Source organism: Hevea brasiliensis, chromosome 14 (assembly GCF_030052815.1).
Source record: "Hevea brasiliensis isolate MT/VB/25A 57/8 chromosome 14, ASM3005281v1, whole genome shotgun sequence".
In the NCBI taxonomy this organism is placed as follows: Eukaryota; Viridiplantae; Streptophyta; class Magnoliopsida; order Malpighiales; family Euphorbiaceae; genus Hevea; species Hevea brasiliensis.
Genome location: NC_079506.1, coordinates 15420181 through 15435389, shown reverse-complemented (window position 1 = coordinate 15435389; position 15209 = coordinate 15420181). Strand labels below are relative to the sequence as shown.

At 31.7% G+C, this 15209-nt stretch overlaps 1 protein-coding gene across 7 annotated transcripts; it reads right to left on the bottom strand.

Annotated features, from left to right (window-relative positions):
• Window positions 1-7538: 7538 nt before the first annotated feature.
• On the bottom strand, window positions 7539-14733 carry LOC131173275 (putative disease resistance protein RGA3). Of its 7 annotated transcripts, none has more exons than XM_058135330.1 (8): window positions 14540-14733; window positions 10480-14365; window positions 9752-10258; window positions 9184-9521; window positions 8909-8983; window positions 8645-8719; window positions 8304-8383; window positions 7539-8116 (listed from the first exon to the last, which is right to left on the bottom strand). In XM_058135330.1, exons 1-2 carry the CDS (start codon window positions 14660-14662, stop codon window positions 11255-11257), a joined length of 3234 nt encoding a protein of 1077 aa, XP_057991313.1. In that variant the 5' UTR covers window positions 14663-14733; the 3' UTR covers window positions 7539-8116; window positions 8304-8383; window positions 8645-8719; window positions 8909-8983; window positions 9184-9521; window positions 9752-10258; window positions 10480-11254. The 7 variants fall into 7 exon arrangements, with proteins under 7 accessions (XP_057991313.1, XP_057991314.1, XP_057991315.1 ...); XM_058135331.1 differs by having other exon boundaries at window positions 9184-9910; window positions 10017-10258; XM_058135332.1 differs by having other exon boundaries at window positions 9184-9899; window positions 10017-10258.
• Between the last annotated feature and the right edge of the window lie 476 nt (window positions 14734-15209).

The window sequence follows — 15209 nt, the reverse complement described above, 5'->3', positions numbered from 1 at the left end:
GTCATTAAAGTGGGTATCCTTCATATTCTAGGTTATTCCTAACCCTTTTCATAAATTTCAGATTTATGCCTAAATTTTTCTAAATCATTGGGGTCACTATTCACATTATTATTTACTCAAAATGTTGACTTTTTTCTATATAATAGGTATGTTAATTCCAATTGCACTAGGATCCCACATTTTGGGTTCTAAATTTATTGGCATTGATTGCCAATTGTAATTCAAAGCCTCCTAAAAGTATTTTCAAATTTTCAATTTTTATGTCCTATGTTTACTATTCTATTGGTCTATGCTAAAGTGAGAATTTGGCTAAACTTTCTTCATGAAAGTTGTTTCTTTATATATTTAGTTTAATTTCCTTTTTGAATCACTCCATTTGGAGTTTTGTAGCTCAAGTTATGGTCAATTAACCATAACTGGTTCATTTCCCTATTCTGGTTTCATAATTAGGCAGATTTTAGAGTTACACTTTACCAATTTAATTGGACATGTTGCAGTTACTTTTAGGCTTAGTGTTCTCAATATAATTTGTTGCCCTATTTCTTATGGTCACTCAAAAATTTTAATTACATTTTTTCAAACTTTTTAGAATTAGTTATGGCCAAATCACTAGCCTGGACTCAGGTACCCTGTGTCTTCAGGGTCCAGGTTCAGGTCAGTGAATACAAGTGGATTTTTAGGGTTCTTACATTCATAATTTGAGAAAGGTTTCTAAAAAAAGTTGGAGCCCTGTTTCTTAGGTTTCTGGAAAGGTATGGCTTATCCCAATTGGATTTTCCTAATGGGAGATATGACTAAAAGACTGTTTTGGGGTCAAGTAAAGTCTGGTCAAATTTCAGGTTTTGATGTATTGAATTATTCTAGTAATTTGACCTAGTTCTCTTGATTTTTGAGCTTTGGTCAAAATACCAATATTGTAGATCTATGTCTTATAAAACTTTTGCCTTTGGTTTCATTGAATTTGGATTTTTATAGACCAAGTTATGACCATTTGCCAAAACTGGTCGGGTAAGCCTATGTCCAGTAATTTCTGGGCAGAATGGATTCTAGTTAGTTTGGTGACCTCATTTAGGCTAGTAATTTCATTTGGTTAGAGGAATTTCTGAGCTTTGTGTTCTCAATAAAAGTTGTAGTCCTATGTCTAAGCTTTCTAATGGTATAAAATTCGGGTCATTTGGACATTTCTACACTGAGTTATGACCATTTGAATAAATACTGTTCATTTGGTCATTTTCCAGAGACAGCATGTTGGTCACCCAAATTGGGGCAATTTTTAAGTCAACTTAGGTTAGTTTTCTGGGCAGGCTTTCTTCACAAAAAATGTTGTATTATATGTGTAATTTCACCTCCAATTGGCTTTGCACTAGAGCTACACAAATCCAATTAAGGCTGTCCAAACACACTAGATTCCAATGGTTTAGAATTCATCACATAGGCAGCCAATCCATATCAATATCCAATATCACATTTGATCCCAAATTAAGGTCAAACTATGCCAATTGGTCATCAATTGACCTTAAGAATCCTAATTGACCATCAATTTTGAAAAACCCTAATTCTTTCTCAAACCCTAATTCCCAAATATTCAAATCATACTTCACCCACATCAATTTATGTTCAAAGTCTCATAATCACCATCAAAGCCACCCATAAACATCTTTAATTGCATCAAAACTCATCAAACACTTTCCTAATTCATGGCTGCCAAAAATGGAAGTGGCTCATTCATGGATATTTTCTTTCAATTCTTTCAAATTCTAAGTCAATTCATGCTTCCAACATGAAATCTAAAGAGAAATTAAAGAGTAGTAGCACTAACCCTTTTTGAGCAGAATTTTTCCAAGCTTAAACTTCACTTTCTCTTCAATTCTTGGCAGCCAAAAACTTCCCCAATAGGTATAAACAAGTTTTTGTGAAGAGAACTAAGAGTTTTATGGTGATTTAAGGTGGGAATCAAGCTTAGAGCTAAGAGAAAATGGAGGATTTGTTTGAGAGAGGTTCGGCCAGCAAGGGAAGAAGAAGAAGAACATAAATTCTTTTTCAATTTTTGACCTTTTTAATGAGTTTTAAGTGTGCTTGTTGCATGGTGATTGGCTAAGGGGTCTTTATGACATCATATTATGTCATAATTAGGTATTTATTTCATTTTTCTTTCTCTTTCTTTTCCATTCATTTTTAATTAAATTTTCATCAATATTAGTTCACATTTTAAGTCATATAATTCACCTACTTAAATTGACAAGTCGGTCAAAAATCGTCTCTGAAGGCGAAATGACTAAAATGCCCTTCGTTTTGCTTAACATACTAAAATTGTCTGTACTGATTTAAAAATTTTTCTGAGTATTTCTTGGCATTCTAATGTTATCGAAACCTCAATGACTCTTTTCTGGAGTCCCAAAAATTATTTCACGGAATTTCCCCCGGGTTTAGGGCTATTAGTTGTAAAGACAGCAACTTCCTGTTAGGGTCACCCATCACCGGGGCATCGGCTCATTTAACTTTGTAGTATTTCATTTCTAAAATTTTTCTTTAATTTTTCTTACTATTATTTAGTCTATTTATGACTCATCACTCTAGTTTAATTATAGTTCCCCACATTTTGGCTGTCCGGTCAGACATTGGTTACCGGAACAGTAGAACGTACGGATTATCTAGAGTGAGGGTGTTACAAACCTAATCAAAATTACCTAGTTTAAATTTTACACCCAAAACCTAAGATCACTCTATAAATGAGTCAAATTATTCATAAATTGTTCAAGAGTCAATTCGATAAAAAATTCAGTTTAACTCGGCTCATTTAGAATTCATTTTCTAAATGAGTCAAGCTTCAACTTATGAATATTTGGCTCGGGCTCAATACGAGTTATGCTCGAGCTTAGCTCGAGTTTGAAAAAATTTTGATGAATCAAGTTTAAACTCTTTAAAATTTGACTCGACTCAATTGGTTTATATCCTTGTATACAAGTGAAACAAATAAAATTGAAGACGATTCCATTGAAAAAGAAAAATTCATAACAAACGAAATAAATACACTAAACAAATAGCAAAAAAAAAAAATTATATATGTAGTTTGATTTATGCTACAATCACAATCAAAGACAATAAAAAAATATTTGGAAAAGAGGTAGAAATGCAAGATTGAAGAGGAAGGCTTCTGCCATAATAGTTTTAAGTAAAAGAAGAGATATAGAAGCTGGTGGTTGAAACGTTTGAAGGTTTAAGCTTCATTTGTTTTGTAAAAAATATTGTTTTAAAAAATTCTTTAGTATTTAAGATATTTAAAAAATAAATTAATTAAAAAAATTTTATTAATTAAAGAAAAAATTAAGTTAATTTTAAAGAAAATAATTTTTTATTTTTAAAAGAATAAATATTTTTTAAATTTTTATAATTTTATTAAAATATAAAAATACTTATATATATATTATATATATTATTAATTTAATATTAAAATTAAATAATAAAAAACTTTTTTATAAAAAATATTTTTTAAAAAACAATTTTCATGAAAAACGTTAATGAGTCTTAATTTGAAAAGAGAAAAAATATGCCGGAAGAGTGTCAAATATTAATAAGAAAAAAAATGTGCAATTGAGAGAAAGGGCATAATGGTCTTTGACTATCCCAACGATGAGTGCACCAGACTCCCTGTAGATGGTGAGGAAAAGTTAATTACGCGTTGCACATATATTGTTAATGTGGACAATGTCAGCACTTTAATTCAAATGAGACAGCTGAGTTTTTTTTTTTTTTTTAAAGCAACTATATAATATATGATATAATTGATATAATATATAATTTTTTCATATTAAATAATAATTTTATTTAATGAGTTGGTTATGAGCTTGTTTAATGAACTCACTCAAAAATATTAAGTTAGCTTACAAATTAATTTAATAAATTAATTTTAATAAATTTAAACTCAACACATTTATTAAATAGTTTAAAAATTGACTATAAATTTAATATATTTAAAAAATAAATAGAGTCAAATTAAATTTTAATTAATAGAATCTTGAATGATTTCTAAGTGGTAATGTAGAATTAGATTTACTACAAAAATCCCTTTAGAAAGTTGAAATTCAATGTATTAAAGAATCTTGATAATTGCATTAAAAATGATATATTCTATGTGTATCATGATCATGAACATTATTCATGAAATTTCCAATTTGAAATTCTTAAATGGTTCACATTTTAAATGTTACGTTTTTTCTTTATTTCTAAGACTCCATCTTCCTCTTTATTTCTTCTTTCTACTCAACATAAATAGAATGCCTTAGAACCAGTTGGATATAACTCATTTATTTTGTACACAAGTAGGAACTGTTCTATAGCCTTTTGAGATTTGACTTGATAAAAATTAGATTTAATTTAACTTGACTTATTTGAAAAATAAGTCAAGTTTAAGTTTAAATTTTGGACTCATTTAATAAATGAACTTAGTTTAAGTTTTATAGTGTTTAGCTCGTTAAAACTCGTGAGCTAGCTCACTTGCAGGCTCACAATTCGACTCGAGAGTAGACTCGTTAAATAAGCTCATAAACTAGCTCATTTGTCAAAATATTTATATTAATTATTGTATTTTATTATATTATAAATATTTATTATTTTATTTATAAATGTTCTAAAAATAATATCTTGTTTAAAATTACAATATAATCAATATATAAAATGTACTTATTAAATATAGTTATTTATAATTTAAATTTAATTTTTTATGAAAATTATATTATTTTTTATATGAGACCTAATCAAAATTACCTAGTTTAAACTTTATATCCAAAACCTAAAATCACTCTATAAATGAGTCAAGTTATTTGTGAACTGTTCAAGAGTCGATTTGATAAAAAGCTCAGTTTAACTCGGCTTGTTTAGAATTTATTTTCTAAACGAGTTAAACTTGAACTTATGAATATTTGGCTCGAGCTCAATATGAGTTAAGCTTGAGTTTGGCTCGAGTTTAAAAAATTTTTGATTAATATCAAGTCTAAACTCTTCAAAACGCGACTCGACTAGATTGGTTTATAACCCTGTATACAAGTGAAACAAATAGAATTAAAGATGATTCCATTGAATAAGAAAAATCATAACAAACGAAATAAATACACTGTTAAAGGACAATAAAAAATAGTTGGAAAGGAGTTAGAAATGCAATATTAAAGAGGAATGCTTATGCCATTGTAGTTTTTAAGGAAAAGAAGAGATATAGAAGCCGGTGGTTGAAACATTTGAAGGTTCAGGCATCATTTGTTTTGTGAGATATTCAAAAAATAAATTAATTAAAAATATTTTATTAATAAAAGAAAAAATTAAATCATTTTTAAAGAAAATAATTTTTTATTTTAAAAGAATAAATCATTTTTCAAATTATTATAATTAAATAAAAAAATATTTTCATAAAAAAATTTTTTAAAAAATAATTTTCATAAAAAATATTTTTTAAAAAATAATTTTCATGAAAAACGTTAATGAGCCTTAATTTAGTAAGGGAAGAAATATGTTGCAAGGTTCCAATATTACTAAGAAAAAAAAAGTGCAATGGAGAGAAAGGGCATAATGGTCTTTGAGTCTCCCAATAACGAATGCCCCAAACTCCCTGTAGATGGTGAGGAAAAGTTAATTACGCGTTTCATGTGGACCATTGAGCCCTTTTAATTGAAATGAGAGAGCTGAATTTTTTTTAAAAAAAAGTAACTATATGATAATTGATATAATATATAATTTATCTGTTAACGGCTTAAGTTTTTGATACAATGATAAATATTAATATTATAATGAGTAAATCATAAATTTATTTAATGGGTTAGTTTATGAATTTATTTAATGAATTCACTCAAAAACATTAAGTTAGTTTGCAAATTAATTTTAATAAATTCAAACTCAACTCATTTATTAAATAGCTGAAAAATTAACTTTAAATTTAGTTTATTAAAAAAATAAATAGAGCCAAATTAAATTTTTAATTAATAGAATCTTGAATGATTTTCAAGTTGTAATGTAGAATTTAGATTTACTACAAAAATCCCTTTAGAAAGTTGAAATTCAATGTATTAAAGAATCTTGATAATTACATTAAAGATGATATGATCTGTCTGCATCATGATCATGAGCATTATTCATGAAATTTCCAACTTGAAATTTTTAAATGGTTCACATTCTAAAAGTTACTTACTACTTTTTTTTTTTCTTTTTAAGACTCCATCTTCCTCTTTATTTCTTCTTTCTACTCAATGCAAATAGAAGTGCCCTTAGATCAGTTTGTTTATTTTTAATTATCTACATCGGTTTGTTTCATTGTTGCTTACCTTGAAAAGTGATAGGTTTTCATTTTCTGCTTTATCTATCAGGCTGCATCATTGAGAATCATGTTATTACCAGGAAAGAAAATGTACTTCATTGAAAGAACTATTAGCAGTTTAATCATGCAACTTGATAGGAGGATGTGTTCTTCATACGGAGAGTGCAAGTATTGGTTCAAATATTGAATCAACTTTATCTCATTTTTTGTTTTTAATTTTTGTTAATATCATTCACATTTATATTTACGAATCAAAATGATAAAAGAAATTCTTAAATTTGAAAATGATAAATAAGACCCTCCTATAATTTTATACAACAATTAAAAAAAAAAATTAAAAACCCGCACAACGTGCGGCAATTGCCTAGTGTATATATGTAATCCGAAGTATATATTAATTGTTGTCCAGTTTGATGATGAAGCTGATATTGCTAATCTTGATTATTGCTGGTGGAACAATCCCTTGTTCTCTTGGTGTTGAGCTTGGCTTCAGAAAATGGAACATTTGGTGATCGTCGTCTACTACAAAAGGGACTTCTTGGAAATGATAATAAGGAACAAACAGCTTCTGAAGTTAGTTTCAGTCCTCAAGCTCCTCATCCTTGATTATGCAGTGGGAAGGAACAGTGTAAGATTGAAATAATTAATGGCCTAGAATATCTTTGTATTTTAGATAAAGTAAAAAATAAGGAATCGGAGCATTTAAAAAGGCTAAAAATTCTCACCATGCATGAAGCCATGCAAATTTACTTTTTACTGAATCAGCGCCCTACATTTTATTATTATATATGCAATTTTAGGCCTATATTACTAAAATAAATGCTATCTTTTATTTCTGATTTTAAATAAAAATTATTAAATGACTACCAAAAAAAATTATGAAAATTTGTGATTTATTTTTCATGTGTTTTTACTTATTATAATTTTTTTGAGAGCCTCATAATTATTTAAACTTTATATCTCAAATAAGGTTAAAATGAACAAAATATTTTTTCGGTAATTTATTATTAAGTAAATGAAATACTATATATTTAAATATAATATTTCTTTAGTGGCTATATTTCGGTAATTTATATGTGGAAGAAGAAGAAGAAGAAGAAGAAGAAGAAGATATTGATGGCTGGATGGCTAGAGTTAACAGCAGTAGAAGAGAAGAAGAGATACCTGCACTCATGTACTAAATGCAAATAGCAAAATTCAGATACACATTTCAATAGTTTGCAACCCAAAACACAACTACAAACAATGATTTGCATAAATCTCTGTCATTGCTTTTATAATTTCTGCCTTCCCTCCAAAATGCAGTTAATTACAGACTTTTTGAGTTTCTTCCAAAAGTGAATTAGAAAGCATAATAGAATTCATAACCCATGTAAACCCCAGAAGAGGGTAGAAAAGATGAAATTGATCATCAGAACATACAGGAAATGATTAAAAAAGGGCAATCATTTGCTGGTGAGAACTTGCAATATGGGGGGAAAACCATTTCTACAAGTAGGATTGCAGTCTTATCATTCGTGACCGTAACCATTGTTGTTTGTCTGCAGTTGAACTTCAAGCTATCTCCTCAGTTATATGCATATTCTTTGCTTGAAGTGTTCTATTTCTCGTATCAAGCTTGACCCAAACATTTTACTAATATTTACATGGAAGAGTTAGGCATGCATTTGACAAATTTGCAGGCATCATTTTGCATTGTTTTCTATTCTCATGTCCCTCCATGAACCACTCTAGATCCAAAAGGGTAAATTGTTTTTAAGAGTACATTAGTCATTGGAGATTTCAGAATACTTTGTGAAGAACCCTGACTGGAGCCTACAAAAATAGGGAGATAACCCAATTAAAGATCAATGGAAGAACAAAAAACTAAGGCATGCTAGGCCTGATCATTGATTCCATGCTAAACATCTTTAATTAAATATCTTGGTTTGCAAAATAATTGGAAAGGAAATATACTGAATTCCACTGCGAACTTAAATGCAAGGTTTTCAGATCTTCTCACCTTGATCAAACTCACAGAGAAAGCCACTAGATCTATATAGGAATGTATCTTTCGTGACAGGACTTCATTAAAATTTCTGACTGCAGAGGAACATGTTGCAAGTCAGTTTATAAAAGGTTAAAAAGTGTTTGGTTTAAAAAGAGAACTCAATAAATTATCAATATGAAATATGATAAGGGTTTTATCTAAAATATAACACCTAAATTTCTATGCTTTCTGTATTTTGAGTGATGTAAGAAGGTATTTCCCATGATAGAAATATTTAATTTAATTTAATTAAGCAGTTAAACCAACTACATAAACTAAATAATATTGTCCAGGATGAATTCACGATATGTTACCTTCATAAACTCTCACCTTGGATAAAGAATGAGCTTCGTGTAATGCCACACCTCTTCAACCAGCAATATTGAAACCTGTCAAACAAGAGTTTCATATCAGAAACAGAAGAAATAAATAAATGAATGTATGATTTTGTTGAAACTCTTAATATTCCTCGTTTTTATTTTTTTTATTTTTTTTAAATTTTTTTCAGTTACCAACTAGCAATTGAATAAATGCAAGGTCATGCTTGTTCAAACTTCTAAGGTTACAAGGATTGGTACCATAAGACAAAGAGGCCATCCTCAATCACTCTTCTCTGGCTCTTTGAAACAGGACAGAACCACTGGACTGAATGTCTGAAATTGAGGCAAACCAATGCAAAAAACTCTTTTAACATTATGTTGGTTTCCTCAAATATTCTATAGGATCAATTAATTTGCTTTGTAGACGTACTTATTTGTAATATAATTTTCTTTGTAGACATACTTATTTCCTGCCAACATTAAGAAAATTTTCCAAAACAATTCTGCTCTGGCATTGATCATGAGTTACTTACCAATTCTGAAGCATCGTCATCATCATCCACTGTGATATCACACAATTGAAGAATCGGATTTAAGGTTCAAATTACAACCTTTGAAGCATTATCCTGATGCCAAACATTGTTTAAGATGAAATTTCTTAGTGCAGTTTGTAAATCTTCCTGTTCATAGGAAAGTGAATAAAAGAAGAAGTGAGGAAGTATTACCTGCTTGGGTTGAATAAAAAGCTGTTCAAGGGTTCTTATCCACACATTACACTTGCGTTCAATGGGCAATATGGTACATATAAAAGTGCGAGTTTCACTAGACTTGAAAATTTCTCAAAAAGAAGGAAGTATTCACCCCAACCAACCTACCAAACAAAATTTTCTTGTCAAAACAGAAAGGAGGAGATAATTAAAGAAAAGCAGAATTTTCTTATCATAAGCAGAAAGAAAATAGGGAACTAAGGAAAAGCACTTGTTTGTCGAAACCCTTGGCAGTTGGCATTAATGTTTTTCCTCTCTTCCATGCTACCAATTAGTACTTGAATAAATGCACCATTTTTGTTTGTAAATGGACATTCATAGGAGATGAAAGTACCAAAATTAGTGTTTCTGAGACAATAAAGGCCAATCCTCAACTGTTCTCTCCATCTTGAAATAGGAGAGGAGAATCATTCATTTTAATTATCTGAAGTTTGAAGAAACCAATGGGAAATATTTATTTCACACTTCCTCTCTTACATCTCCTACAAGAACACTCCAATTGCAAAAGACCAACATGTTAGAAAGGAAAACGAAAAAATAGATAAACAATAACAATATCTCATATAAACATTCAACTTGTTGGATAATTCTAGCAATACCAGAATGGTCTGAAGAAATACATGGTCTTCAAGTGTCAGCATCCATCGCAATCCAGAGTCATCTGTATTCTTATATCGAAGTGTGATATTTATCAGACTAGAAAAAGGGCAAATCCATACAACACTGGTCTGTTGATACTTCTGAAACCATACACAAGCATGGGGACATGAGCATCGAGTTAGAATTGTCTGCCAATCCTGTTTTTTCTCCTTGCATCTTTTTGAAACCCAACCCAAACAACCTGTTGAAAAGTTGAGAAGTGTATGAGAAATTGATACCATTGTAATGTCTAAGGATAAATAAGTCACATGCTATAAAAGTATAATTTTCCGTGTAACTTTTTCATGAAATAGCATACTACGGAAGGTCATAAACTCCGGCTAATTTGTAGGAAGAAACCTCAGGAACAAATAAACAAGAAATAGAGAGATTCCAACCACACAAGTAACAAACATGAGCTACCTGCTAAGTAACAAGTCACAAAAACAAAAAATTGAAGAGCTAGAACTGATGCTGGCTTTGTATGCAATTCCTCTTGAGTTAATGAAAACAATAAGTTGTAGAAGACTGACTGCAAGTTGAAGTTTCTCCACAGAAGTGAAACACAAGAATAAAGAAGAGAGCAGGGGACTCTGTTCATTATCACTGGACAAGTAGTCACTTGCATTAGCTTGCATCTTCCAATTTTGGAGAAATTGTTTGCTAAATGCTTCACATCTTCCAAGAGAAACTCCAGATTCTCATTTTTTTTCTGAGACATTAACAAATGATGTTAATTCTGTAATCTTTTTAACGTTTAGTTTGTTCAAGTGTAAGAAATATCAAAGAAAAGTACACTCGTTCAAAACAAAACGCTAGAAAGGGAACAATGACGATTAGAGAAGCTAGGCAGTTGATTATCTTACAAGTGAATGGGATAAAGAGAATTAGTTGTCCCTCTGTCCCAATTTAAAGAAGGCCAGACAATGATTCCTGGAAATTGGACAATGTAATGAAAGAATTAAGTCCTGCAAATGAAATTCACTCGTTACCCTAATTATGGTGCAGATACTAATTCTCACCTTTAGGTCAGAGAACAGTGTATTGCAAGATGTTATTGGGATGCCACATCTGCATAGAAATGCATTGGAATCTACCAAATGTTAAATGAAAGAACCAGAAAAAGCCTTTCAAACACAGAAAGGATAGAGGTTGAAGATGAGTACCTACCCAGGGAAAGTGCAAAGGATTTTTCTAATCAAAGACTCCGTTGAATTACTTTGCCATTGATAGAAATATTTGGGATGTGAGCAACCTTAGGCCAATCCTCCCCAACATTCTTTTCACATTTTGCTGATAGTTGGGGACAACCCCTTATCCACAAAAATTGTAATTCAGTAAGGTTGTCCATCCACTCTGGTAAAGACATCAAATTAGGACAATCACCGATATCGAGACGATGCAGAGTGGTAGCATACTGAAGTCCCTTTGGGAGAGACACCAAGTTTCGATTAAACCAAAGATATAGAGAACGGAGGTTTTGAAGGCCCTGCCATTGCATTCCTTTGTCATTCTCATCACGTGACAGAGTTGTTATTTTTTGGCAATTCTGAATAGTCAGACTTTGGAGAGAAGCGAGGTTAAACAGCAACTCTGGCAGAAATTCTAAATCTTCAACTTCATAAATGCTTAGATATTTAAATTGAGAGATTGGGAAAGAAGAAGAAGAGGATGAGGAGGAGAAGGAGCTGGACTGTGATGCTGAAATAATCATCTTTATTATATGCTCTAATGGCTTCCCACTGCTACCATGAAAATGCAACGTTTCTAAAGACGGAACTAATGGCATGGAAGTCAGGTTAGGGCAATTATGGATATACAAAAAGGAAAGACAAGGAAATCTAAGGAGGTCTGCCGTTCCATCATTCCTCATGCATGTCAACCATCCCTTCAGATTAGGGCAGTTTGTGAGGTAGAGTTGTGTTAGGGAAGGAAAGAATGATGAAGATCCTCCATCAGTATCTATATACTCTAGATTAGTTAATCCAGAAATGCACAACGATTTAAGAGAAAGAAGCTGATCAAATGGTGGGAGACGCTTTATGCTTTTGCAAGAGCAGAAACAAATGGACATCAAATTTGTGAGGGAAGAAATCCAGCTGGGAAACTTCACTCCTCTGTAGAACTCCAAAGATAGCTCTTTCAAATTTTGGTGGGGCCGTAACGCTTCCAACCCCATTTCATCATTCTCAACGTCATTTGCACCCTCACTATCATCACCGTCTTCATTCCATACTAATTCCAGGATCTGAAGATGTTGCTTCTCTTTCAAATTGGCCGCCTTAAATTCAGATGTACCATTTTTCACATAACGCAAATTCACAATCTTCAACTCTCCTCTCAAGTTGTTCAATCCTTGTAATTCACCGAGTCCACTGCACACAGTATTATCCTTGGCTACCACAAATCTTGATAATCTCTCCAGTGAACTCAATTGTCCAATCCCACGTGGCATATGAGTCAACCAAAAACAATATCTGAGGTCAAGACACCTGAGATTGACCAACCTTCTCATGTCTTTTGGCAATTGTTCAAATGCCATGCACTCTACCAGTTTCAGAATTTGTAAGTTTTGTAGTTTGGTGATTGAATCAGGAAGTGTTTTGATACTTGGATTCTCAGAAAGATCAAGATACCTTAGATGCTTCAATTTCTCAACTGAAGGTGGCACATACTTCATTTCTAATCCTCGTAGATCTAACACCCTTAAACATCTCAATTTAGTAAACATCACGTTGCATAGTTTTTTGATTTGAGGCTTTCGTTCCCGTTGGCCAAATGTCAAAAGGAATGTCCGTACCTTATTTGCCTTAAGCATGGAAGGTAAAATTACTTCTGCATGTGAGAGCCAATCAATTTTAAATGATATATGACGAGTTTTCTCATTCGTATATCCCACCTCAAAATTTGATGAAGTACACTCCTCTCCAACAACCGACATTGCAAGGTCGTGCATCAAATCATGCATTTTACAAGTTCTATAATTACCAAGGTCATCTTTTTCAACTTCTTGAAAGAAAGACCTCCAAAGAAGATCACCAAAATATTCAAGACCAACATCTATAAGACATTGGCTCGGATCGGATGACTTAACATAACCTTGTGCCATCCAAAGATGTATTAACACATCAACATCAATTTTGTAGTCTTTTGGAAATAACGCACAATATGCAAAACATTGTTTCAAATGCGAAGGTAAATAATTATAACTCAATTTAAGAGTAGGCAAAATATCACTTTCACACTGATCTACCTTTGAGAGTTCTTTACTTTCGAAGGATAACCATTCAGATTCGGAATCCTTAAAGTACAAGAGACTTCCTATTGTTCTTATGGCCAAAGGAACCCCCAAACACTTTGCTACAATTTCCCTTCCTATATCTTCATGGCTTTGACTTACCACTTGTCCTCGCTTGAATGCTATTTTTTCAAACAATGACCAAGATTCAGATTTAGGCAAGCCTTGTAATTCATACATAGCAATGGGGCGAGCCAACTCTGCAACCTTTCTAAGTCGCGTGGTTATTATTATTTTGCTTCCTCTTGCACCACCAACTAGCAAGTCCTTTAAGCGATTCCATTTTTCTGAATCCTCATTCCATATGTCATCCAACACAATCAAGTATTTCTTCCCAATAATTTTTTCATGAAGGAGACTTTTCAATGCATCCATCTCGCTACTATTAGGTTTCTGACAAGACACAGATTCTAAAATCTTTTCAACTATTAATTTTACATCAAAATTATCTGAGACACATGCCCATGCTTTTAGCTCAAATTGCCCTTTGACTTTCTCATCATTATACACAAGTTGGGCTAATGTTGTCTTTCCCAATCCACCAATTCCAATTATGGGAATAATTGACACATTCTCTTCATCATTGGATTTCAACAGAAGCTCTATAATTGCCTCCTTATCATGTTCCCTGCCAACAACTACTTCAGGTGGAAAGGAGTGAGTTTGGTCCCTGCCCTTATTAGCTGCAATACGCCTCTCCTCATGGCGCTCCTCCAAGAAAAACTTCCTATTTTCAGCTATCTCATCTAATCTTTCTCTGATTGCCTTAATCTTATGAGCCATTTTAAGACCATAAGCAAATGGATTTGAGCTGGAAAAGAAAAGGCGTACCTCCTTGGCCATTCTTGTGCCAGTCATAACTTGTTTTTGTAAAGCCTTGAGTGACAACTCATCCAACAAGTCATCAGCATCATAAAATGCATCTTTGAGCATCGAAAGCCACTCTTTGACTTGACGATTCTCCGATGACAGCTCCTCTGCATGAAGAAGCACAACTTTGATGGTGGATACCTGAAAATTTATCAATTGGAACCAGAAAAACGAGAATCAGAAAAATGACAAACACGCGTCTAGTATTTTCATACACCAGCTGGAGCTACCAAACTAAGCAGCTTAACAAAATTAGCTAACTACTTTGTAATAGACTGTAGCTAATTAGCTGTACATAAACTCTCTCTCGAATACCATTCTGTTGAGCTTGTGAAGCTCGTCTTTGAAGCCCCAGTACAGGCCAATCTCCTGGATAGTATGGGAACCCAACTTTGTCATTATTTCTATTGCAAGATCGGAGAGGAATGCTTCTGCCATTGTTGTTTGTAAGGGAAGGAAGAGCTATAGAATTAGAAGGTGGTGGTTGCAGTGTCTGAAAGTCTTGATTCAATAAGAGAAGAAATATGTTGAAAAGCTGCCAATATATTAATAAAAATTTTAAAGCTTGTGCATTTGGAGACAAGGGCATAACTGTCTTTTGAGATGATGAGTGCACCAGAGGAAAGCGAAGAAAAGTCAATTACGCGTTGCGCTGTTAACATGTCAGGTCGTTTCCAACTATACTAATTTTTCTTTTTTTTGAACACGCTCAATTAATATATTTTTTAAAATAAAAAGATTACATAATTAATTTTATCAAGATAAATAGATTAAATTATAAATTTTTTCAAATATATGTGTATTCTTAATTTTATAATCATATTTCATATAACTTAATTATATAATATTTTTAACTAATAATTATCAATATATTATTTTATAATCATAGATAAAATTAATATATTTATAGTATTATGAAATGATAATTAAGGTAATTGAGTTAAATTTAAACATAACAAGCTAATTTAACAAGTTTGTAAAATGG

Excerpts from the sequence above, each read along its gene's own strand:
- LOC131173275 (XM_058135327.1), bottom strand. The coding sequence starts at position 14,662 with ATGGCAGAAGCATTCCTCTCCGATCTTGCAATAGAAATAATGACAAAG. Across the intron at positions 14,366-14,539 it reads TTCACAAGCTCAACAGAATG|GTATCCACCATCAAAGTTGT; the intron begins GTATTCGAGAGA and ends ATAAATTTTCAG.